General features: G+C 38.1%; 1 protein-coding gene across 1 annotated transcript in view; it reads right to left on the bottom strand.

The window, feature by feature from the left end:
* Positions 1 to 6,536: 6,536 nt before the first annotated feature.
* The window catches only part of cntn3a.2 (contactin 3a, tandem duplicate 2), a 140,892-nt gene continuing 120,336 nt past the window's right edge, over positions 6,537 to 27,092 (bottom strand). Inside the window, exons 19-23 of the mRNA XM_088332033.1 lie at positions 24,569 to 24,678; positions 18,992 to 19,178; positions 17,837 to 17,949; positions 10,609 to 10,777; positions 6,537 to 7,603 (exon numbers count right to left, since the gene is read on the bottom strand). Coding sequence (XP_088188159.1) covers positions 7,506 to 7,603; positions 10,609 to 10,777; positions 17,837 to 17,949; positions 18,992 to 19,178; positions 24,569 to 24,678 — 677 coding nt within the window. The 3' untranslated portion in view covers positions 6,537 to 7,505. The remainder of the gene's footprint in view (positions 7,604 to 10,608; positions 10,778 to 17,836; positions 17,950 to 18,991; positions 19,179 to 24,568; positions 24,679 to 27,092) is intronic.

Raw genomic sequence — 27,092 nt, forward strand, 5'->3', positions numbered from 1 at the left:
CATGTCAGGTTAATTGGCCGGTCCAAATTTTCCCTAGGTGTGAACGAGCTAGCGAATTGTCTGTCCCTGTGTGCCCTGCGACTGGCTGGCAACCAGTTCGGGGTGTCCCCTGCCCACTGCCCGAAGACAGCTAGGCTGGGCTCCAGCACCCCCGCGACCCTACTGAGGATAAGCGGTGCAGATAATGAATGAATGAATGTTGTTGATTCTTCGATTTTTTTTTTTTTTTTTACCTACAAGTTTGTAGCCTGAAATATGGCAATATGTAAAAAAGTTCTTGGGGGACCAATAATTTTGCAAGGTACTGTATGGTCTTACTGTTGTCGGGCACATTCTCCATGTGTCTAGATAAAGTTGATTTATTACTGTCTTCTGCAATGTTGATTGCAGAACATAGGACATTATATTTCAGCTGTGTTGGATAAAAATATAAACCCCAAGTAGGCGTTTGAGTGATGGCCCACCGAAGTTTTAACCAGAAACCTGCCGATTTTATCAGAAAGTGTGTGGGCTCAGGAAGGCAATACCACCCAAAGTTGTATTACTTAAAAAAGAAGTAATGAATGCAATGTTCAAAGCAACTCGATCTTACACAATAGGATGTGGTTCTCTGAACCCAATCATTATAACTATGACTACTCTGGGAAATGTCATGGCAACAGAAATTAAACCAACAAAATACTTTTTAAGTTTCAGGTACATTTGGCCTTGCTCTATTTTCTGGAGTGAAAGGTGCTCCTAAGAACCTGAATTTGGCCTGAAATTAAAAGTGGGGCCTATAACCTGCGCACGCAGAAAACGCGTAAAGGATTGGAAATGCATACAGTAATTATAGGTTTGTGTTATCATACGAGGCTAGAAACAGTTTCTATGTAATGAGAATTAGTCCTGAGAAGTTGCGGTGCCAGAACATTAACAATAAACCATTAGTGGTGCAAATTACACATGACATGGCAGACCTTATCTCATAATCACACTATTTTACTCATGATGCAGGGAAAACTGATTTGCACAGTGTATTTTGATCGGCTAAAGAGATCATCAATAATTGACGAGTGAAAACTGCCTTCAAGGTATGGTTGTATGCAGATAAATTAAATGCCTGTTACAACGCTTAGTCAGCTCGTCATTACATTAATTGTGTCGTTTGAGACTTTGAGACCTTTGAAAAAGTGTTTTAACAGAGGATGTGACAATGGCAGTTTGGTTAATGTGGTGCTCAGTGAGGGCTTAGAAAGGATTGCTGGCTACTGGGACGGAACAAGCCTCAAAATCAGATAGACTACATGTCAGTGTGGGAGGATTGCACTGAATCGTGAAGCGACTATCATGGCGTTTAACGTAATCGTTGTGACACAGACTTGGCTTTAGTGTGAAGCCACATAGAAAATTAACATTCTGCATATCAGGGAGATTCAGGTTAGTGCCATGCACAAACATAACATTAGCAGTGCAGGGGGCCAAGGCTCAGTTAATTATGACCACCGGCAAATGGGTGGCGTGTTTATTACCAAGGTCACAAAGACAGTAGATGCCAGTGACCATAAATATAGCATGGAGGGTGCTTAAAGGTTTTTTTGTGTATGCACTGCCAGTGTGGTACTTCAAGTGGCAATATTTTATAGGGTTTTAGGGATTTCAAAATAAATAAATACCATATTTTCCGGACAACAAGGCACACTGAAAAGCGCCAGATTTGAATGCAGAACACGGTGAATAAGATTGGAACAGTATTTGTAGGTGTGCGTTATTACATTAAGAGTTACAGTACACATACTACCATATTTGCACAATAATTGCTCAATCAACAAACATCAATGACCAAAATATTATAAGCAACAGGATTCCAACACAGGTCATATTAGTGAAAGGGGGAGGGGAATTTGTAAGGTTTATTATTCTATATTCTTTATCAATTATCCATTAACCGTTATCGGTCAAATCGTAATACGCTACAAAGCCAAGAGGCCGAGACAAGGTCCTTGCCACAGGGCCAAGCAGCGATCAGTGCGAATGTACCGTTCCCAGAGGTACTGCAATACCGGGCCGATGCGTGGAGTGGACAAATTGTGACTTCATAGATGTTATCCCAATCCAGAACCAGGCTGTCACTTTAACACCAGACCACCATTGTAACGGATAACATATGAGAAGGCATTAGAGGTTATCTCATTATCACACTATTTTTACTTATGGTGCAAGAAGCAAATGTTAGAAAATAGAGAAAACGGAAAGTATTTCAACAAGATACTAAAATATTAAGCTCTTTTACGTATATGTACACATTAAACTGCAAAGTAATTGATGGACAGGTGAGAAGGTGGAGAGACTGTTTAACGTATCAGAATGCACTACTGTGAGTAAAAATAGAATGATAATGAGATGAAATCTAGTACCATTTCATCTGTAATCTCATCCGGTGATACTGGTTAAGTGACGTTGCTCTCACTGCTGAGACTCGAATTCAATTCCTGTTGTATACCGTGTTTTGTGATTTTGGTCAGCTACACTTATCGACTGATCAATCATTACACTAATATATACTGAGCCCAACGAATATACACGAATAAACAGGGTAACTCCGACTTAATTTCAAGTGTCTTTCATGTGCATTATGTCTGATTTTTTTTTAATTACATTTAGACTTATACAAAAAAAAATTCCAAAGAAAAAGTACTAAATTGTATTTTTTGGGGTTAGTAACATTTTAATTGGCCAGAAAAATATAAAAAATGTAAACCCACATTTCAAACTTATCAATTTTTGTTTTGGGTTTAATCTATGAATATGGTAAATATTCCTAATGTGCAAATGATATGTAATATGGTTACAAATCTACCTCTTGTGTTGAGATAAACATTTTGTCATTATTTTTCTTTATTACTTTACATATATTATTCCATTATTTTCATAGTTTTTCCTCTGAATCTCTGCAGCACTTTTTGTTCCCCTAAAAAATTATTAACTATATAGTTTTTGACTGTTTAGAGCTCCTTTGTTTGGAAAGATGCAATGTTCCATAAAAAAGGATTTAAAGAAAATGTAAGTTATTTCTATAAAAAAGTTCTTAGGTTGCCCTTTGCCGGACAAAAGTGGAACTACAGTCCAAAAAATTCACAACGGGATTCAATGCACGTATTTGTATTGCTTTAAGGTGCTTATTGGTTCATAAGTCTCACAACACGAAGATTCGATGAGGCACTTAATTGCCAACACTTTTAATAATATATTTTATCGAACAGTTGTTGCAACCCTAATTTTCTCAATCTATAAAAAATGAAATACTCTCCTGTGTTTTGCAGTGTTTCATCTCCCTTATCTTTGGTAGCTCTTTAATCCAGTAGATTTTTATTATTCAATACCTTTTTAGTAGGGAAATCAAAGAATTAATATTAAGCATTTGCATCTGTTATTTTATCTCCTTTTGTTGTTTATTACAAAGTTTGTTTCAGGTAACAGTGATATAACTGCAAAAAAAATGTAAATTGATGGAGTTGCAAGCTAAGTAATTGATGCTCCCAAATTTTTCTTGAGGATCAAAGTCTTATCTAAGCTCAGCCAATTTCTTTGGAGAGGTGTCTTTTACTCTGGTTGGATGAGATTGGTGTGAATGCAGTTGTAGAGTAATTGTTTTGATGCTTGGTTTGAGGCATGGGTTGCCAAGCCAAAATTTTGAAAGAGCCAACATCAACAACAGTATAGAGTATTGCAAGGCGCTTTATGGGCCACCATGAGAAAGTACAACATGGGCCAGAAACTAGTTCATACCATTGAACAACTGTATGAACGCCAACATTGCGATACTTATCAATGGTAACATTGGAGCGTGGTTTCGAACCACAGTCATGTGAGACAAGGCTGCGTGCTCTCTCCAAATGTATTCACGTCTTCCCGGACAGGAACTTGTTTGGAGCTCTGGATCAACATGAAGGTACAGTCAGTGTTGGGGCACACAACATCACTACAACATCACTAACCTCTGTCTTGCTGACGATATTGCCGTATTGGCAAGTGACGAACGGGAACTCAGAGATCTTGTAAATTGCCTGGTCAAAGTAACAAGCCAGTATGGGATGGAAATTAGCACACCGAAAACAAAAGTAATGACCAACAGTCCCCAGGGTATCACCGCAAACATCATTATCAACCACAGATCTAAAACCTGTCACCAAATTTGAATATCTTGGGGCTGTCTTATCAGAAAAGGGGTCGGAATAAAAAATCATGGCCAGGATATCTCAAACCAAAGCCGCACTAGCCAGACTAAAATCCATCTGGTGGGACAAGAAAACAGCAGTGAAATCAAAGATCAGACTGATGTAAGCTGTGGTTACTTCCATATTTCTTTACACTTGCGAGACATTGACTCTCAGAGCGAAACTGGAAAAGAAAATCCACGCCATGGAAATGCGTTGGTACAGGAAACTTGTAGGCATAAGCTACTTAGCCCGTAAGACAAACAAAACTGTGCGCAACCCCATTGGAGGGCACATTGGACGCGATAGAGAACTGTTGGTATGTGTGTGCGTATACAGTATACAGTGCAGGGAAAAAATATTTGACCCTTCCTGTTTTTTTTTTTTTTACATTTATCACTCACAAAATGTTTCAGATCATCAAACCAATTTTAATATCACACAGAGTAAATCCAAGGAAACACAAAAACAGTTTTAAAGGTTTGATTCCATTTATGTATACACAAAAAAATCAAAACCTATCTGGGCGTACGTGAAAAACGAATTGCCCTCTGAAGCTAATAGCGAATTGGGCCACCTTTGACAGCTACAGAGACGAAAATTGGCAACAAGTGTTACACAACGCATTTAAGGAATTTTGGCCAACTTTTCTAACAGAATGGTTTAAAATCTGCAATATTAGAGGGTTTTCTAGCATAAACTTCCCGTTTAAAGTCACACCACAGCATTTCAATTGGATTTAAATCCAGACATTCACTTAGCCACTCCAGAACCCTAATTTTTTTGGGGATACATTCAGAGGTGAGCTTGCCGGTGTGTTTCAAATCGTTTTCCTTCGGCATGATCTGATAGCGTTTGAGTTTAAAGGCACAAACTTATGGTCGGATCGACTTCAGGATCTTCTGGTAAACACCAGAAGTTATCCTGGTCCTGAGATAGAAAAGCAGCCCCAGACCATCACACTGCCACCACCACACTTTACTGTTGGCATCATGTTCATTTTGTCACATGCTGTGCCATTTTTATGCCAGATGTAACAGGTTTAACAAATGTTTCTCCAAAAGAATGTTTCTCTAAAAGTCTTGAGGATAATAAAGATGCTTTTTAGCAAATGTGAGACAACTCTTACAGTTCCAATTGTGATAGCAGTGGTTTTCGTCAGGGAACTCTCTCATGGATTGCATTTTTGGCCAGTCTTTCTTATAGTGGAGTCATGAACATTGACCTTAACTGAGGGAAGTGAGGCTTTCAGTTCACTGGATGTGTTTCGAAGTTCTTTTGTAACTACCTGGATGAGCCGTCATCACACTTGTTTTTACTTTTTCACATAGGGCCACTTAGGCCTTATTTTTGTGCATTAATAAATGGAATCAACATTTAAAACGGATTTTTTTATTTCCTTGGGTTGTCTCTGTGTGACATTAAACATTGTGTTGACGATCTGAAACCTTTGTGAGTAATAAATATGCAGATAACACAGAATTCAGGATGGGGGCATGTCCTCTTTTATGGCACTCTATATCTGTCTTTATTCTGTCACATTTGTCCTCCTACAGAAACCATATCATATCCATCAACTAACCTTTTTGAAAAAGCGCCAGAGAGTCACTAGGGAGTGCCCTGCGGCTCCAGAGCTGCTGGATGCTTGACCCCAGGTGTAAGGCAACCTGCCCTAGATAATAAGAATTGATTTTTACGGAAGTTAAATAATAATTAATGGTTTATTTTTTCTGAATGGAGGGTATGATATAAGTTACTTGTTATACTTTACCAATTTTGTTGCGAATAATGCTAATAATTTGTGCTAGATGTGTTATTTCAAAATCGTTCAATAAGAAAATACACAAGCTTTTGTAGTAAATTTGTAGTCTTTTCACAGTTGAAAATGCAATGATTTAAGATAAACAGTTGAAAGGAAAGGTGATACATAATTAGTTAGTTATCAATTATGCTGCATTCAATTATTTTTCGTCTTTGAAAATAAATGTATGCGCACCAGGTTATTTCCGTGTGACAATGGCAAAATGGAAAAAAATGATTTGTAAATGCTTAACTGCAATATGTTCCTCTTGTTTTCCACTACATTCAACGTAAGAAACGGAAAACCCACAACAACTCAAAAGTTTTCTCTAACAATAAGCTGCCGTAACTGGCATACCAGATACTCCTTTTAAATTTTCATTCAAATCATGTTTTATTGTGATCACTCAATATTTATGACCTAATACATCCCGATTTGTGTGTGTGTGTGTGTGTGTGTTATACGTGACTTATAGGCTCAGAATCATCTAAACCAATTTTCTTGAACATTTTCACAGTTGTACTTTAGGCTTTCGTGAATGTCTTTAGCTAGGTTTTGTATCAAGGCACCCCAATAAATACCAAGAAATTTAACGTACATGTGCTTTTGTGGGGTCTCATATTTGGGTACTGCAGCTCCTGACTACCAGCCCCTCCAAGCAGCTGAATCCAATCTTGTATCGGAACCAACTCCTCGATTTATGCATTTGTTTCTTATGCACAGGTATCAACCACAACAACTTCGTCCAACTAAAATGCTCAGCAACACTGTGCTATTTGATTGTTTACTTAAAAATAAAATACCATTTGTTTGTTTTATCGTGCGACGTATTGGTCCTCACACTTGAACCAAAACTGTAGTAGAAGTCTGATTATTTTTCCCATTGCTGTGGCGCTTGTTGACCTCTCGGACTCAATCCCTCTACAAACGCAGTCTCGCTAAATGCACAGTAAAGACCAATCCATCAGTTTGGGGGAAAACTTAAGAACTGCGCCGTATAAAGACCTCCAGGAACCCTGATGCTAAGTGGAGCGCTCCATAATCAAATGATACAAAGTAAATAGACTTTTATGAGTTAGAAACTGGGAAGGGACTGGCAACACACAAGTCGAATTGAAAATGGCTTTAAGCGTTTCCTCTGTCAATGAGTTCGAAAGGCACGGACGCGAGTGAAGGATTGTGCTCCTGCTTGCCAATTCAGAACGAGGGAGGAAAAAAAGCTCCGTAATACAAAACACAATTTCTCATCGTGGCTATGTGGGATACACAAAGATCTTCCTTAATAATAGTCTGTGTATGTGAGTGTTATGTTAAAAAGGCTGAAACTACTGTGGCACATGAATGGAAGTAAGGCATCTGCATCATTCTAAGGTGAAGAAAAAAAAAAGTCTAAAATCCAGAAGGATGGTGCTTCTACTTCGGTTCCACTTCACACCCACAAAATAAGAGCGCCTCTAAACCCACAATCAGGAATGAAAAAAGACAAAGGTAAAAAAAGGGTAAATGCATCACAGTGTGGACCTGAATGTTGATATTGCAATGGCGATGAGCAGGGAGGGCAGCGACGCGTCCGCATTCAAAGCTCTCGAGCCGCGGGCGCTCATACCTGTGGGAGACACATAAGGTAAAAACGGATGTGAAAACGCAAATCTGAGCTCATCAACTGCAAAGCTGATTTAATAGGATGCCGATTTCTTATTTTGACCATTATTGTCCACTGATGTTTGTTGTTTTGACTATAGCACAATTTGTTAAGGTCTGGTGCGCTTCCTTCCACCAGCGGGCACAGGGGTGTTCAATCCCCACACACCTTACCTCAACTCTCCTCACTCTTTTATAAGGACATTTAAACAAGCACACATGGTCGGGTCATTTTAATTTCTACCACCACGCCAGGTTTATTTGTGTTTGTTTCTGGATGCTTTGTTTTTTTGCTCCTCGCTTTTTCCATTTCCAATTTTGGTCTGTTTCTGATTTGGACTTTGTCAGGTTTTATTTGGACATTTCAATGTCAGGTGAACCCATGTTTGTCTGTCACTTTGTACCTCCTTTCGTTGTTAAATGCAATCCCCCTTTGTGAGCAACCCTGGGATATGGGTCAATCCCCAAAATGTAACAGGATGACCTGACCCAGGGGGAGGCCTCCACATCACTGTCACGGCAGAGGCTTTTGGCTTCCTGTCCTGGCGGCAAGGAGAAAGCCCCTCAGCCGGGCTTAGAATCCTGTCCTGGCATTAAGGAGAAAGCCCTTTGGCCGCACCTGGTTTTCTGTCTTGGCGGGAAAGGACATTCAGCCTCTGTATTTCTTTTTTATTTCTGTAGGGCTGTCTCGTATCCATTATTATTGATTATTATGTATTATTATGATGAATTTTATTATTATTATTATATAAAAACATAAACATTTAACCCTCCATAATTGTCACCTTAATTGAAACTTATTTTTCATTTTCACACTGTAAATATTTTGTAAACAAGAGAAAAGGCGAAAAAAACCCCCACACAAATAACCAAATCATGAAATATTCATTTTTGTTCCAACATCAGTGACATGTTTTATTTTTAACCCGCGAAAAGATAATACATTTCCTATAATGAAGCACAACAAAAATTAGGGAACGTTTACTTTTGCAAAGTTAATAATATTGGGATTTAGAGAATCCCCAATCCAAATGATATTCAAACTATTGTTTCGAATTAGAAAAAGCTTTTAATTAATGTGATCTTGCATCCTTCACATAAACACAAAACATTTTTTTTAGAGTTACTCTGGCATTTATGCTGTGTAATACAATGGTCATCAACATATTTGGGACAAGTTATTATTTAGACAAAACTATAATTTCTTAACCCGATTTTGGAGAGGACTCCAATGTAGTTTTTTATGTGAATACAAATGATCATGACCATTGTAGCCAGGCTCCCGTTAAGTCACACAGAACAGTCAATTTAGTGAATGTGCTAAGACGGAGTTGGGCACATTTTTAGAGTCGTGGGCCATTTTGCTTTCTATAATTTGGCCAGAGGTGTGGAGACATATCCAATTTTTCTTCTTTGTATTTATGAGAAAATGTGCATGAAGAAATAGAGATATTATAGATATTTTACATTTGTTTTTAAGTAGATTAATGTCATCTAATTGGTTAAGTAACACTCAAAATTAAATGAAAAAATATATTAGGTCCTTTATATTAGGCACTTATATTAATATTTAGTGTTTTTGTATTTCTGTAGTATTTTTGGAATATTTTGCAGTAATTTGTAGTATTTCTGCAGTAGTATTTTTGTAGTACAGAAGCCTCCCGACTTACGTACGTTCGACTTACGGGTTCCGGCAGATATGATCATTTTTTGTTGGATGTTGAAAAATATCTGGACATTGCTGTAAATTAGATTTTGAATTGTGTGCACCTTTTTCCGAGTAGAGGACAGTGCTGTGGTGCTTCTTCCCGCCACGTGGCGCTATGAGCCGTCACCCAGCATCCACACCGAAGAAGGAATCCGGCTTCTACTTTCTGATTCGTGTACTATGTCGCTAGGGCGCTAGGAACTTACACGTTTTTATTGTTTAATATCTCGAGCATCCATTTAATATGGTTGGTGTAGAGCAATGGTTCACAAACTTTTGAGACTGGCGCCCCCTTGGCTCCCCTGTAAATTCCTAGCTCCCCCAAACGATCATAATTTTGTATGACTGTATTACTGTACAGTGGGACCTCGCTACTTCGCGCTTCGACATTTGCGGGTTCAGAGCTTCGCGGGCCTAAAAAAAAAAAAAAAAAAAAAAAAAAAAAAAATTATATATATATATATATATATATATATATATATATATATATATATATATATATATATATATATATAAAATATAACAATAATAGAATAAAATAATTTAAATAAATAAATAAATAAATTTAAAAAATTTAAAAAAAAAATTAAAAATATATCTTTTTAATCATTTTTGAAGGTGCGTTGCTACTTCGTGGTTCCGCATTCGCGTATTAAGAGCTTCGCAGGACTAAAAAAAAAATAATAATATAATAAAATAATTTAAAAAATATATAGATTTTTTTTTAAACATTTTTGAAGGGGCGACGCTACTTTGCAGATTTTCACTTTTCGCGGGTGGTTTTGGTCCCCATTAACCACGATAACCGAGGTCCCACTGTAGTGATGTTTTGGTAGCATTTTTTTAGTGTTCCTTTTTTCCTTACATAACCAAAACCGACTTATATATTGTGGGAAAACTTAAGAACTGCAAGAAGAGGAAAGACAACCTTTGACAGAGATGTATTTTGTAGAAATGTTAAACTAAATACAAAACATTTTGAGGCCACGGAATGCGAAGATGACTGAGTTTGCTCTGATAAATAGTTTAAAACGACTTCACTTTAGAAAGGTCAAGATAGAGAAAAAAATGGATAAAAACCTATTTCGCATCAATCTTATCTTTATATCACGGTCAGCGTGCAGGTGCTAGACATAAAAACCTTGAAAAAACCTGCATTTTTTGTGAACAAACAGAGTGAAGTGTGTCAGTCAATGTTTTTCTTTCATGCTTGAGCAAAGGATGTTTCCTTGAAGCACTTAAAGGTCAAAGAAAGCGCTTACTAAGCTGGTGAACTCGTATGGCATCTGAAGAAGGGCCCAGGCCTCCTTCACTCACGGACTGAATGTGAATGATGTATTCATCGTCGAACTCTGGGAGAGTCAGCTCAGCTGTTGAATTGCTTGTGGTGTATGTGTTTACATCTTTGTGTTGACTTCTTCTCCATGACAGCTGAATAGGAATAAAAAGGGGTAAAATGAAGAATATTCTATATACCTACTAAAAGTTCAAGCAGCCTAAAATCAAAGATTTTGCAATATAAAATAATGGTATAGCAAAATATTTTACACGTATTTATTTAATGTTTTCACTTGTCCATTCATTTAGTGGTTATACTTTCCCAAAATATTTGTGGTGTTCTCATTAGTGTGCCATAATCTCATCATACCCCCTGCGGAATCCAGTTAGATCCCGTCTTAACAAAGGTCTGTTGTGAAGATGTGACTCCCTTACTTCAAATGGAAAATTACATTTCAGTTAAGGGTTATGATATTGACAATTAACATTTCTGTTAATCTGTTCCGTTAAAGACAGTGGTCAGCCAGTTTGTCGATGCTTGTTTAGGGAGGACTTTGTCCTGTTAGCCAGCCCAAAATATTGTCTTTATTTCTTATTTTGTTTTTTGCAATACAATTCCTCAACAGAGAACTGCTCTCTTCAGCTCTTGTTCCTTTGTCCAAATACTGAATTGGAATACAGTAAACTGAGTTAAACATGCTTTGCAATAATCTGTGGTCTGTGCAGCCCTTTGAGACTCTTTGTGATTAAGGGCTATACAAAACAACATGACTTGACTTGACACGGTCTGACCAACATCCAACATTACAATTAAATTATACTGTATACCAAAACTGTTCTGCCTTTGAGAAACAGATAGAGGGGATTTTGATTGCCCTGGTTGAAATGTTAATTGTGTGTTTGAAACAAAGAGAAGCACAAAACTTGGACGGCAGCTCAAACACCAACTTTGGAACGTTTACTCCAAATCCTCTTTTGTTGTTGCTTCCGACAATAATTGGGATTACTTGAAGAATTTTGTTCATTGTAATTTTTTTTGTTCAAAATGACATACTCTTGTTTGGACTGTTTTTAGCATGTCTTCGCCTAGAATATATCAGTATACTTAGCAAGCTAACAGGACCCTTTTTTATGATCCAAAGAAATTCACTTCTGCTTCTGTGTCATCGAGTTGGCGGCAGTTTTTGTGTCGCTCCGTCCTCACGGCTCCGAGACCAGTTCATATTCTTGTTCTACTAGAATTCTAGCAGGGTTTTTACAGCTTTAGGGAAGTTAAATTGGAGACGTTCAAGTTGTTTTCTATCCCTCTTGAAATCAAATTTAAGACCAGGTCAACAAAAAAGACACAATTAAAAAAAACAAAACAAATAAACACAAATATTTCTTGCGCACTACATCATGCCTTGTACACATTACAAGCCACAGCTTTTAGCAATAGCAAAAAATGTTTGTCAGGCTGCCACTTCTCATAAATTTACACTTCCCAATAATTGTCTCAGTCCAAAAATGCTTTGTGTGTTTGGGTAGACCTAAGACATGTATCTGGCCCAAAGGGCCCGACTGAAACCACATCACCTTGGTTCCGTTATTGTGGTCACTCGCAGTTGCCACAAAAGTAAATTGAGAAATGTAACTAAATCTATTTAGTTTCAACAAATATAGATCTTATAAATTTGTTCACTTTTTTAAGACTCTTAAAATTTGGGTTTAAAACCTTGTAATGCCAATTAAGGCCTTATTATTAGAATAATTAATTTAATGTATTTCGAGACTTTTTTATGGATCCACGGGAACCCTGCCTGTCTCGGATTTTTTCTTTGAACAGTTTGAAAAGTTCCTGGTACGTATCTGGACGACTGACGTAAGGTACGTGCCGCGCGCTATTGTTTATCGTCACACCGCTGCCAGACGCTAGTGAAGAAGCAACACCTCCACTTGCCCCACTTGCTGCTAAGACGCTGCTCGGCTTCTGACTGATCACTAGTAGCTTTGGGCTGTTGTAAAGATTGTTCCCGCTACCGTAGGAAGGTAGCCTTTCTAGAGGGACGTGTCCATAAACCAGATTAGTCAAAAACGAAAAATTTAGGTGACACCACTGCTGGCTTAGGTTGTAGCAGACGGGTTAGCACGAGCCCTAAACGGCCTGCTAATCACAGGGAGCCAATCGAGACGCATAACATGTTTAGCCCCATAAAATGCAACATCCATCTCAGCCTAGTCATGATAAAAGGGGAGATTGTGTGGCCCCTTCTCAAGGTTTCTTGTTTTCCTCATGCTGAGGTTTTTGTGTTTTTCCTAGCCTGTATGCAGGTTTTAGATCAGGGAATTTTATAACAGTGGCCTGTGCAGTCCTTTACAAAGTAAATGTGACTTGACTGTTACTGGGACCTTATAAGGGTAAAATTTGAGGCCATTGTCCGAATAAACAGCTACAAAAGGAATTCAAGGAAGTCGTTCACTAGCTATCTAGCTGGTGAAAAAAGGGATAATTCAGACTGAGGATAGCACAGTAAACATTTATAAATTAATTCATTAATTTTAGTTGTGAAACTAGATGTCATAATGTGATTTTATGTTTTTTTATGTTTTTTTTTTAAAATGCAACCCTAGCTCTTACTGTAGTTGAGATTTCATGCAGCTTACAGTCCAGTGTGCCTTATATAGCAAAAATATGTCACAACAGACTGTGTTTTGGGGTTTGCCTCATAATACGGTGCACCTTATGAAAACCTGGCATAATGTGCTTGTGTTTGTGTGAATAAACAATTTTATTTAAATTCAGGTTAAATTGGAGTAAGAATGACTATCTAAGTTACTGAGAAAAATGAAATTGAATATCCTGAAATTTTCTTTGTATAGCCAAAGCCATACTTCTCTGTGCTGACACTGGCAGATATTCTAAAATATTCATGATTCCATTCAACTTGAAAAAGCCTCGAATTTCAGGCAAACAACAACAAAATCATCATTTTTCTTTTTGCTGGTGCCCCAGATTATCTTAGTCTTGTACTACATAAACAAACTTAAAAGAATAATGCCATAACTTGCAAAAAAACATTAATGTGTTTTTTCCCCTGCAGCAATTTTACACTCTTTTCTTCAGCCACTAGTAAAAATTCTACAGTTTTATCTATCTGTTTATAGTTTAAATCTGGCTCTTTGAAAACAGGCTATTGTTGGTATACTGGTTATGTAAAGCCATGTATACAGGCAATGTAAGCAGATTATGGTTTTCCCACTAGAAAAACACAGATTGAAAGTTATGGGTCAGTCCTTTTATTTTTGGATTAGTCAGAAATGTATTACCATTTTACCAATCCAACTACATGTGCGCATGCTAAGTTATACATATGTTCTTTCTTTCTTGATGCAGCAAAGAATTGTGGAATTGTAGTATGGGTAAGAATTATACATGCCAACTTTGTCTAACTCGATAAACAAGCCTTATGTGTATTGGTTGATATCTCTGGGATATTTCCATATCATTTTCTGTCCCTGAGTTAAAAATGCCACCATTGTGTCCATACATATATACTGTAATCCATTGTTACTGTGCACTTCATACTCCTCAAAACATTTTGTCAGTAGAGAAAGAGACTTGAGAGAGCAAATTTGCGGGACAAACACCGCAGCTCTTTTTTGCAATTATTGTATTTTTGCCTAAAATGAAGTACACTTGGTGTCCAGGATCCATTATTCCAATTCCCATATTCCAGAGAGCAGGGACAGCTAGAAGGCCCTTTGATTGGGATACATGTCTCGCCTGACAAAAATTTTAAGGTTGTGGCCATAATCAACAACCCCTGGTCTACTATTGCTTAGGGGCCGGTCACACAGACATTTGCGGCTGAATCACGGCCAGAAATTTCTGCCTGTGAGGCGGACGCTATTGGACGCTTTGAGATCGCCATACAGACGAGATACAGCGGTGCTTAACATGCAGCAGGAAATTCGCGCGCGGGTGGCAGCGCGAAAAAGTTTGGCGCTGCTAAATTCTTCAGAGCGCGGGTACACAGCCTTTCACGAGCGTATTGAGGCTGAACCACGGCCAGAAATTTCTGGCCGTGAAGCAGATGCTGTTGGGCGCTGTTGGACGTTTTGAGACCGCCATATAGACGAGATAGAGCAGTGCTTTACTCGCGGTCGGAAATTTTCACGTGGTTGGCCGCGCTCAAAACTTTTGAGCTGCTCAAAAGTATGAGCACGTGTTAAACCGCGTGCCGCACACGTGTTAAACACGAGGTAATGACGCGGAAATGACGCGGAACGACGTGCTCTGGCCGCGGCCAGGGCGTAGTTACACATGGGTAGGACGGGAAATTTCAGCGGGTAATCGTGGGTGGAGCATGGTAATAGCATGTTCTGCGCCTGTATCGCGGTGTTATTACGTGAAATTAGCGTGTTACGCGTGTGACGGTCAAATGCCTTTCTCCGCGTATAAACAGCGCGAATGCCGAGCACACGTCAGTTGTGCTCGAGACGTCAAGGGGGTGAACATGGATCCCCGTCAGCGTAGTGACCTCGTCTTAATCCATTTTTATTTCTTGACATTTCTTTTCAAGATAATAAAATAAAAATGATGCCATAGCTTAAAATCTTGATCTTCACGGGACTGTGTCTTGTGCAGTTATGATTTCTACAGCCCGGTGCCGAGATTTGCATCCCCTCGCTACTACAACCACATTTACCTCGTTTTATCTCACTTTTAGGGAATGTAATGGCGAACATATAACCAAAACCACTTCGTCTTGCATTTGTTGGGAATGTAATACAACTTAAACCATTCCGTCTTTGTTTTTGTTGTGAACGTAATTGAACGGTAACCCCCCCCCCTTGCGTGAACGCGCATTCTGCTGCGCTTCCAACAAAAGCGATCGTATTCTATATAAAACGCTTATTAAAACAATAAAGCGAGCTAATTATAACAATTGGGAGATCCTAGTCTATATAACGCGTTTATTTAAACAATAAAGTGCGATCGTATTCTACAAAATGCGTTTGTTAACGCGGATGAAAAAGTCAAAAGCGATCGCAGCAGAATGTGCGTTCACGCGAGGGGGTGGGGGGTGGGGGTGTTGCGTTGGAGTCGGATTTGGGCACAACACCGGCTCGGGAGCTTTTATACCCGTGGTCCACACGAGAAAATGACGCAGAAATGACGCGATGAGGAAGCTGAACAGTCGCCGGCGTCTGTTTTGCGGGCATACCACCGATGAACAGCGGGTTGGCCAATTTTGCGCATTTTCCATCGCGGGCAACCACGGGCAAAAAAAAAACGCAAAATTTTAGCCGTGATTCAGCCGCAAGCGGCTGTGTGACCGGCCCCTTAGAGCCGAGGCAGAGACAATAAATTTAAGCCATTTATTTTCACCTACAATGAGCTGCACTTGTGACTTCCCAATATTCCCGCTTGACTAGTTCTGAGAGTGGGGGCAGCGATAACAAAGTTGTTTCATTTCTTTCTCCCTAAAATGAGCTGCTCTCATGAGGCCTTAATCCAATATAATCAACTATTGCTGCGAGCAGGGGCTACCATAGTGTATGTTTAAAATGGGGGAGCTATTTCATTGCTTTTCCAATATTGTAGGTGGGTTTTGGTCCCCACTAACCATGATGAACTATGTATTACAGTAGTGTAAGTCCGTCCTTCTGGGCAGCAGCGTATGAGCACAACTTGTAACTGCAAATAGCAGCAATGACGCTTCATTGGACATTGTCATACAAACTATTGCCAGCTGCTGTTAATCACAAGAAAGAAGAAATGCAGTAGCAAAGCAACGTCAACGTCACTTTTTAGCAGACTTGACAGGAAAATTTTCAATTGTTTCAGGCATTTCAAACAAAATTTAAGTTTTCAAATCTTGAAAACACAACATTAAAATTCAAGCATTTTCAAGGATTCCAAGCTTCCGTACGAACCCTGACTTAAGTATGGCAGATTATGTTGGTCAAAAGAAATGCAGGAAAAGACAATCAGAAAGGTTTGATTGTCATTTGAGAATTTATGAGATACAGAACTCTATATTACCTACTATCTATCAGTTTTCTATTTGCTCATCTTGTTTAGTGTTGTGGCTACAAGCTAGTTCCTCAGAAGGCTGGCATCCTTCAACATCTGCAAAAAGCTCCTACAAATGTTCTATGAGACGGTTGTGGCAAGCGCCCTATCCTATGCAGGAGCGTGTTGGGGAGGCAGCGCCAAGAAGAAGGATGCCTCTCGTCTCAATAAACTGGTGAGGAAAGCGAGCTCTGTTGTGGGCACAGAGCTGGACAGCCTGACAACAGTAGCTGAGAGACGGGCACTGAAAAAGCTCGGTCAATCATTGACAATTCATCACATCCACTACACAGCATCATCTCCAAACGGAAGAGCAGCTTCAGCGACAGACTGCTGTCACAGTCTTGTTCCACGGACAGACTGAGGAGATCATTTCTTCCTCATGCCATGAGGCTCTTTAACTCCACCCGGGGGAGTAAAAGCCCACATTAAACCACACCCCCACATTGCATATTACCCTATTTTTATTACAGTGTGTATTTTATGTAGCACTATTTAAATAGTCTATATCAACACGTTACATTGGGTATTTATGTATTCTATTCCTTTTACTTTATTATTGTTTTATCTTCAACACAAGGATACTGCTGGAAGTGTACTTCTATCTATCTATCTATAGACATCTATCTATCTATCTATCTATCTATCTATCTATCTATCTAGACATCTATCTAGACATCTATCTAGACATCTATCGACCTATCTATCGACCTATCTATCTATCTATCTATCTATCTATCTATCTATCTATCTATCTATCTATCTATCTATCTATCTATCTATCTATCTATCTATCTATCTATCTATCTATCTATCTATCTATCGACCTATCTATCTATCTATCTATCTATCTATCTATCTATCTATCTATCTATCTATCTATCTATCTATCTATCTATCTATCTATCTATCTATCTATCTATCTATCTATCTATCTATCTGTCTATCTGTCTATCTGTCTATCTGTCTATCTGTCTATCTATCTTACAAAACAGACAACTGATGTATTTACATTTAGATACCCACTGCTGTTGAAAAATGAGCCAAATCAGTGTTATTAACAAATATCTGAGTCATAAAACATACTTTGGGTTTTTAGCCAGTCAATGTTTTAAGCACTGTAAATGGAGGTGTCAATGCGTGCAATAACTCACTTGGTAACCTGTAACTTCTGATTCTGACTCCATCGCCACCACGGGCTCCCAGTAGATGGAAAGTTGGGAGCCAATTAATGTCCATTCAATATCCAGCGGTGGTTGGGAAGGTGCTGTGTAGAGGAGGTTAAAATAAGGTTAAAGGGGAGGTTAGAGTGAACAAAATATTGAAGTACTATATCAGTAGATGAGATAAATCATTGGGAAATATATGTAAGAAAAAATAATAAAATTGATAACAGAGCAACTGGGTATTTCCCAAGTCATGTAATTTAGGAAATCCAAACTGGAAATTCAACTTTAAATGGACAGTCAGCGAGATATATGATACATTTGGAGTGCTCCAGTGCAAGCAGTTGAGGAAGGGATGTGGCGCAATGCAAACAAAACAAAATCAACACTACAGGAGGAATTGAATTGCACTTTCTCCATGGATGCACCATCCTAAACGAGCACACAAAACTGTTTTGTTTTGTTTTTCTTTGTTGCAGCTAAATTTTATGACAAGATTGTGAAAAACATATACTGTACCTTGTTAACAGTTTCAGGCTAAGTATATATTGCACTTTTTTTAATTGCACTGTTGTAACGATGAACTATTCTTTTAATTACACCATTGTTAAAAGTCAGACGAGTCTCTGAGCACTACATTGTAAATATTTTTGCTTTTTTATCCTGACAGTCTTTTATCTTTTTGTGTTTTAAGTCTTTATTTATTACATGTTTACTCTGGTGTGCCATGTCTAATCTCGTTGCATACAATGTTTCACAGCGCTGATCAATGACAATAAAGACTATTCAATTCAATTCAAATAATCCAGAGAAAAGATGTCAAGTAATGTAACAAATAACACATTTATGGCAGATAGGAACACACGAGATGCTTATTTGTGTCCCCAAAGGCCGGTGTAGGAAAATAATGGAAGGGGCACATTTCGGACAAGTCTGACACTTTTTTAATGGCCAAAACGAGAGCAAGTCTTTCTTGCAGGCGAAATGCAGGAGATGTTCTCTGTAATTGACTTTGTCTTCTCTCACATTGCAGAAAAGATCAAAGAGAAACACACAGAACCCTCCATAGTTTGTACCTCGATATAATCATCCTGGTGTAAACAAAATCAAGCAGCAGAGCAGCAGGGTGTCTGGAAGACTTACGAGGTTTTTTCGTGGTAACATTGATTGCAGGAAGAAAGGGGCCGGTGCCCGCTGTGTTGAAGGCGCTGACAGTCAGGAAATACTGCGTGCGCCCTGCCAAGCCGCTAACTGTAACCGAGGTGTGGTTCCACGGAACGCGGACTTTCCCCATCGTCTCGGGTTTGGTGTCGTCTTCCCAGTACACCACCTATGCGGGGCATCGATCCACACTGATTAAATCAAAGTATTACGATTCCCGAGTCCCAGGAACATAATTCATGAAAGCGTTTGGTTATGCACATTGCACTAAAAATCATTAAGATTGTTTGTTTTGAATGTGTCGCCATGCAGTGATGCCAAATGATCACTTCAGACTGCCGTTACTGAAGAAAAGATCACAGCGCCGGCTGCAATGTTTGATTGTGCAGACTTTTTTTGAATTTTGTTGGAATATCTTCTTATTTTGCCAGTAATAGGAAAAGTAGAAATGAGAGCCAAAAAAAGACCGTGACGAACATTACAGATTTTTAACGACATCAAACCACCAAACAAGATAGAAGTAGTAGTGTCAAGTCGCAACTATCTCCCAGAAGAGCAAAGATGCTATTAGCAAAATTAGCTTTTTAGTCAAAAACGATATTTCTATTGCATTATTTATCTAGTGCCATGATTTCCGGACCATATGACGCACCTGAAAAAAAACACCTAATAAAGCCAGAAATGTAAAAGTGCTCCTTATAACGGCAGAATATATTGGAAATGCATACAGTAATTATACGTATGAGTTACCATATTTGACCAACGATTGTGCAATGATGCTAAACATCCCTGACCTAGATTGCAAAACATTGTATGCAATCGAACCCGAGTGGTGGCAGTGAGAGTACCAACCACTAGACCACCAGTGGTACAAATGACATACAGCAAAGCATTAGGCCTTACTGTATCTCATTATCACACTATTTTTATGGTGCTTTCACTGCCCTACCCCGCGTCCGATTCCCATCGCATAAAATCGATGTAATATGTCCTGTACACACAGTAGCTCTTAAAGTAGTCTCAATCTTGTGTGCCTTATAGTCCAGTGCGCCTTATGAATGAAAACATATAACAAAAGACCATTTTTTTGAGGATGCACCTTATAATCCGGTGTGGTTGATAGTGTGGAAAATATGATAATTGAAACTTGACCTTACATGACATTTTATTCTGCATGTTTACGGTCAGGCTTGGGAAGTAATGGAATACATGCAACGGAGTTAAGTAGTCAGGAAACAAAAAAGTAGCTGTATTCCATTACATTTACATAGAAAACATAACCAAATTAAAGGTATGGTTTGTAAAAATAAGGATTACTTTGCAGGGTTAAATTTGATATTTTAGAGTGTTTTTATGTTGCACACTACAGGGTAGACTACTGAAGTCCAGTGCGCGTTCGTTTTAACTGTTTTCATTCTTTTCCTAGTTCGCATTAGCTTTGCTTACGTTCACCATGTCGGTTCACTCCTCTCTCTCTCTCGATCTCTCTCGATCTCTCTCTCTCTCTCTCTCTCTCTCTCTCTCTCTCGGCCGTCTCATTCAGATTCCACACATGCAGCACACTCAGTACCCCGTTCCTCCTCCGACCATGGAGTTGCCCAAGGTGATTGACTACAAAACATGACCGTCACAAAACTAACAGAAAAGCTCTAGATAGATAGATAGATAGATAGATAGATACTTTATTCATCCCCGAAGGGAAATTCACATTTCCAGCAGCATCCCTGAGCTGAGAACAATACAATAATAAAGCAAAAAGAATACAATATACAAATACCCAGTGTGACGTGCAAATGCCCACTGTAGCGTGTTAAATAGAATAACTAAATATTAATATAACTAAATAGTGCTACAATAGTGCTCTACGTTATTTAAGTGCAACTAACGAGACAACATCAATAAACAAGTATGAACATACTATATAAATCAAACAACATAAAATAAATTTAATGCCTGGGGGCGTGTGCCCTCTTTCACACACCCTTTTAAGTATCCATTCATTCACATCATGCACTCATTCCTGTAATGCACTGATTAACAAACTGTAATAATGGTCACAATTTTAATCACTGACAATAAAATACAGACAGAGATGACCGGCCTTTCCAGAATTTTGGAGTAATTTAGAAAGTGAACCTTTTGTTGGTTTAAACACAATTGGGTTCTTGATGTGCTCTTAATGAAAACTTACCATAGGAAAGAGAAAGTTTATTTTTTGCTCAAAATACTATATTACAGGAGCACTTTTTTGTTTGACTACAAGCAACTACCTGATCTTGGTTTCCTCTATTTCAAAGTTACATTGTTTATTTATCTGAAACTAAATCGAGTAATTGTATTTATATTTAGTTGATTTAGTCTTTTGATAGCATATTTGGTATTGGAGTAACCGAAAGTAATCAAGTTACATCTTTGCGATATTACAGTGTTGGGATTACTTTACTGAATACATTTTTCAACAGGTAATTAGTTACTGTATTAGATTCCTTTATAAAAAAAAAAAAAATCCTCCCAACAATGTATTGAGTACAGTGGAATATTATATCACTTCACCATTGAAATAATAACCTTATAACCATAGTTGAGTGTCTTAAAAGGTCAACAAAATGGCGTGATTTATTTTCAGTACTTTAATAAAGTTCCGTGACAATGATCTCGCAAAGCACCGGCTGATATTTTCAGATGATAGCAAAGAAGTAATAAACGTACCTCTTTGGTACTTTCATCTCTTAAGAAATGTCACCAAAAGAAACTTTCTTGAATTGACATTTTTAAGCAAATATCATCTTTTTATGGAAGGCAGTCATATAATCTCATCCGTCAAGATGTTTAAATTCAATCTCTCGGTATATTTTCTCATGATATTCTTGATTTGTACACCTTTTTATGACTGAATTCAAGCACTTTTAAAGGTCTTTCAAAGCCAAATTTTTAATTTCTCCAATAGCATAAAACGAAGAAATCTGATATCATCACACAAATATATCTGCAACCAAAAACAATGTTTTGCTCTGGAGTAAATTGCATATACATTTATAAAGCTGAACAATACAAGTGTAAACATTTTTGAGACATATTTCCCCCCAAATAGGTGTCTTAAAATGACGGCAATATCTAGCTTAGATTTAAGTTCTTCCCATTATGATTTACCACTGGGAAATACTACCTTAATTTTTGCATGCTTCATAAAAAATGTCCATGGTTGACACATAATCGTTGCACTCGGAAAAGAATGCACCTGTCCTCTTGGCCGCCATCTGTAGTGGGCGATGACGCTTCACAAGACCATGCTATACAAACTATTGACATCTGCCGTTAATCATGAGGGAAGGAGAAATGTATTGGCTGACCAAAGCCCCAAGAGAACAGCATTTTTAAGCAGCCTTGTTGTGAAACAAGGTAACAATTTCCAGCATTTACAAGCACTTCACACAAAGATCAAGCACTTTGCACTCATTGCAAAAACAACTTTAAAATCCAAGGACTTTCAAGATTTTCAAGCACCCGTTGGAACCCTGGATATTAACCTAATTTATTATCGTTCTTGAAAGCATGGAATAATACTGGAATAATACAAAAAATCAAGTAGTATTACACACAAATAATAACCTTAAACAACTTCTGTTTGCATGTTTTGCAGGCAAGATTTTTGGTCGCAGGTTGGAAATAATTCTTTTAGACCTTAAACCGTTTTGCTTGTAGCGCTGGCGCCCGTCAGCATTTTCACAATCAGTAATGTGAGCGGCGACTGTATTGACTACGTTACCCTATAATTGAAAGCCAGTGTGGAATGCGCAGGCAGGCAATTTTATTTGTGTTCTGGTGCAAACAGTCTGTCACCATGGCTTTTGCAACAGTGCAAAACTATACGTAATTTTGGCAGGAGCCCAACCAAACAAAATGTTTCCAAATGGGCAGAGTGCCTTGCAAAGGTATTGGCCCCTAATAACCTTTTGCCATATTGCCATATTTTAGGCTTCATACTTTTAGATAAAACATTTTTAAAACATTTTCCTACAATCAATATGTAAGACACAATCACAAAAGAAACAACACTTATTCAACATTATATATTGTGCTTACAAAAAAGGAGGCAATGGGAGGTATGTTTTGCTGTGATCATAGCTGTCTTTATGGGTATTACTACCATAGGTTTTGCACATCTATAAGCAGAATTATTTTCTAATATTTACAACACAGCACAAGATTCTTAAGGACAGATGGTGATCGTTTGGCCACAGCACATTTTTCAGATCTTTCAACAAATGCTCTTTGAGATTGAGGTCAAGTCTTTGTCTTGGCCATTCTAACACCTTTATATTGTTAGTTTTAGACCATTCCATTGTAGATTCTGCTTTATCTTTAGGCTCGTTCTCCTGTTGGAAGGTGAACCGGCGCCCAATTCTCAAGGCTCTTGCAGACTCCAACAGATTTTCTGCCAGAATCTCCCCATTTTGGCTCCATCTATCCACCCAACAACTCTAACAATTTACCCAAGCCCTGTTGAACAAAAGCAACCATAGAGTATGATGGTGAGATCACTATGTTTGACAGTAAGGGTTGTGTTTTGGGGGTTTTGTGCAGTCTTACTCTTATGAAAAACATTATGCTTAGCATTCAGCCCAAAAAGTTCAATTTTAGCCTCATCTGACCGGAGCACCATGTTCCATATGTTATCTGAGTCTCACATGTGGCTTCTTGTAAATGGGCCTTTTTATGGTTTTCTTTCAGTTTTTTTTGTTGTTGCGACTCTTCTATAAAGGGCAGATTTATGCAGACTACAACTAATAGTTGTCTTATGCACAAATTGCCCAACCTCAGCTTTCTATGGGTGCAGGTCATTGTCAATTTTTTGCCAATATTATTTGTACAAGAATAAATAACAGGAGAGCTTCTTGATTGCTCCTCTGATTAGTTTTCTCATTGTTTGGGCCAATGGTTTGGAGGGACAGACAGGTAATGGTAGGTTTACAGTGGTTTTATGCTCCTTCTGTTGGCGCCCATCCCAGCCATCTCTGGGCAGTGGGCACGGGACACCCTGAACTGGTTGCCAGCCCTGAACTGGTGCCAGCCAGTCGCAGGGCACACGGGGACAGACAACTCACTCACTCATTCACACTTAGGGACAATTTGGACCGGCCAAATCACCTGAAATGCATGTCTTTGGAATGTGGGAGGAAACCGGAGTGCCTGGAGGAAATCCACGCAAGCACGGGGAGAACATCCAAACTCTGCACATACAAACTCCGCACAGGAAGGCCGGTAGCTGGATTTGAACCCATGCAGAAGGTTCCCATGACCTCAGAACTGTGCCGCACACACGCTAACCACTGCCCCGCCGTGCTGCCTTCATTGTAAATATAATATAAAATATCGAAATGATTTGGTTCCACTTCAGGATTGTGTCTCACAGGTTTTTGATTGATAGAAAATATTTTGAGTTGTTAAGCTTTATGTTTTAAGCTTTGAAGTTTTTGGAGGGCCAGTACTTTTGCTAGGCCCCGTGTTTAAACTGCATTACATTCAATATTTGTTTCAAAACCGAAAAGTGAAATGTACCTCATAGCCGAGAACCCTTTCAGGGGTGAAGGAGAGAGCCTGCCAATTCACTTCGATCTCATAGGCTGAGACACTTCTGGCCCATACTCCCACTGGCAGCCCACTTGGCTCTGATGCAGACAATATGAGCTGAATTTAGAAACGCTGCCTTCGTACATCAGGCACAAAGAATAAATGTACCTCTCTAAACACAAATTACATTGGAAGCATCTGAGAATAATGGTGAAAATCCAACAGAATGAACCTTTCAAAGCATCTCTAGTAAATGTCAGTTGAAAAACATGATATTTGGAAGCAATTTTCTTTGTATGTTATTTTTCAACGCTTTATTAAAGATGCGCCTGCATTTCGTGTTTTTTTTTCAAGTGCTTTCAACAAAGAAACATTTGTAGCTTCTTTTCCCTTTTAGCAATTACAAATTGTTGCCCCCTTGGGAATGTCTATTCTGGCATTAGTGTATAATGTATCTTCCACATAATAAGTTACCATATAAGCGGCTCTAGGAGCCAAAAAATGAATTGAATTGCCCTTATTCTCATTAATATCACGTTGTGAAACGTTGTATGCAACAAAATCAGACATGACACTCCAGGGTAAACATGTAATAAAACCTTTAAAGGAATAAATAAGATAAAATACAGTCAGGATAAATAGGCACAAATTAGGGCTGCAACTAACGATTCATTTCATAAACAATGAATCGGTCGATTATTTTTTTCGATTCATCGATGAAAAAAAATTCTAATTTCCCTCCTATTTATTCAAATATTTAAGTTTTGGACAGCTAGACAAAATATTTTATGGTATAAAACAATGAAAAACTTATTAGTGTTTGTCAATTAAATTGTAAATAAAAAATGCATAGAAATGTATGCTACACTTCTGCAAACTGGTCAGATACTCTTTCCCTATGACCTTATCCAGATCATCACAGATCATATCAAATTTAGACTTGTCATACAAAACAAAAAAGAAAAAGCAATAAATACATTTCAATGTGTGTAGAGTTTTTCTTATCCACAAAAAATAATCAAAATAACCATTGCTGATATGAAAATGATTTATGTTTAAGAATCTGCTACTTGGGTACAGTTAAACATGTCATTATTATTGTTTTTCTTTTTACTTTATTGTTTTTGTACTTATTTTCTGATTGTTTTTCTATGTATTCCAGTCCGTTCCATTGAAAATTGTTAACTTTGTTTGGATATGAAACAGTCATACACTACAAAGTTGAAACCACAAGTTTAGCTTTTTTTTAATATATAAAAACTGTCTTGGCGCCCTCTTTAGGACCAAAAAGGTTCTACAATTCCCAGCGTCACAATGAAATGGTGTGTACTCTAATTTGCAATGATTATAAATAAATAATAAATCATGTGACACAACGAATCGATCATTTAATTAGTTGCTATTGCTTTTCATCATCGATTTGAATCGATTTTGTCGATTCGTTGTTGCGCCACTAGCAAAAATATTAGCAAAGTAGTGCTTAGAGACCGGCTTAAATTATAATGATAACAGAAGTGAGGTGAAAACTAGTGCAATAATAATTAGAAGCAACAAAAAATATTTCGCAGCAACTAAAAAAAATGTCCAAATAAGTCGCAAGATATATATTTTTAATGCGCTTGTTAATGGAGGTGATGGTATTAAACGCAGAGCTGAAGTTCGGGAGGAGCATCCTGAAATAGTTCCCACGATTCTCCAAACGGTCAGCGCCACAGGAGGAGTAGTGTTTATTGTGTCGTCAGTAGAGCGGTTTGCCTTGTAGACAAATTCATAAATACTGAAAATTACAGACTAAAAGCCACTACTTTTTTGCTCCATTTTAAACGCTCCGACTTTAAAAATGGTGAGGCGTATTATTCTTTGCGGCATAGAGTAAATCTGCAATGACACCCTTTCAGAGGTTAAATTGTCAATTTTTTGCCAAAATTATTTGTACAAGAATAAATAACAGGAGCCAAACTGGAGGTCTAACACTGCTTTATTAAATATTCACAACAAAACTACTATTTTTGAACTTTTTTTTACCCACAAATCAATTTCTCAATTAAAAGCACGAGAAGTGGTCTATTAAAATCTCAACACTTATGTATCATCGGCATCTGTATCAGGTTGCTGAAGTTTCCTTTAATCCTCAAGGAACAATAACAAGTGAATACGATTTGGTCTGTTATGGTGAAAACCACCAATGACAACACAAAGACTACTTCCACGTCTGTGTTACTATTTGGCACTATTATCCACAGTATAGTTGCCCTGGCACTGTCGTCTAGATATATAGGGCTCACGTTTTAAGCGACGCAGCCCTCCTTCACGTTTTCTTTCGTAGTAAATATGTGCATGTCTTTGTCATCGGCATATTGAGTGATTACAAGATCCGAAAACACGTGACATGAATTATTGAGAGGAGAACTGAAACAACTAAGTCAGGCGCCAGGTGTGTGCCTGTCTTAAAATGCAAGAGATTGATGTGAATGAGTTTATTTGTATGGTTGTTTTAGCCGGTGGCTTTAAA

Source organism: Urocampus carinirostris, chromosome 3 (genome assembly GCF_059441175.1).
Source record: "Urocampus carinirostris isolate Australia breed hairy pipefish chromosome 3, RoL_Ucar_1.0, whole genome shotgun sequence".
In the NCBI taxonomy this organism is placed as follows: domain Eukaryota; kingdom Metazoa; phylum Chordata; class Actinopteri; order Syngnathiformes; family Syngnathidae; genus Urocampus; species Urocampus carinirostris.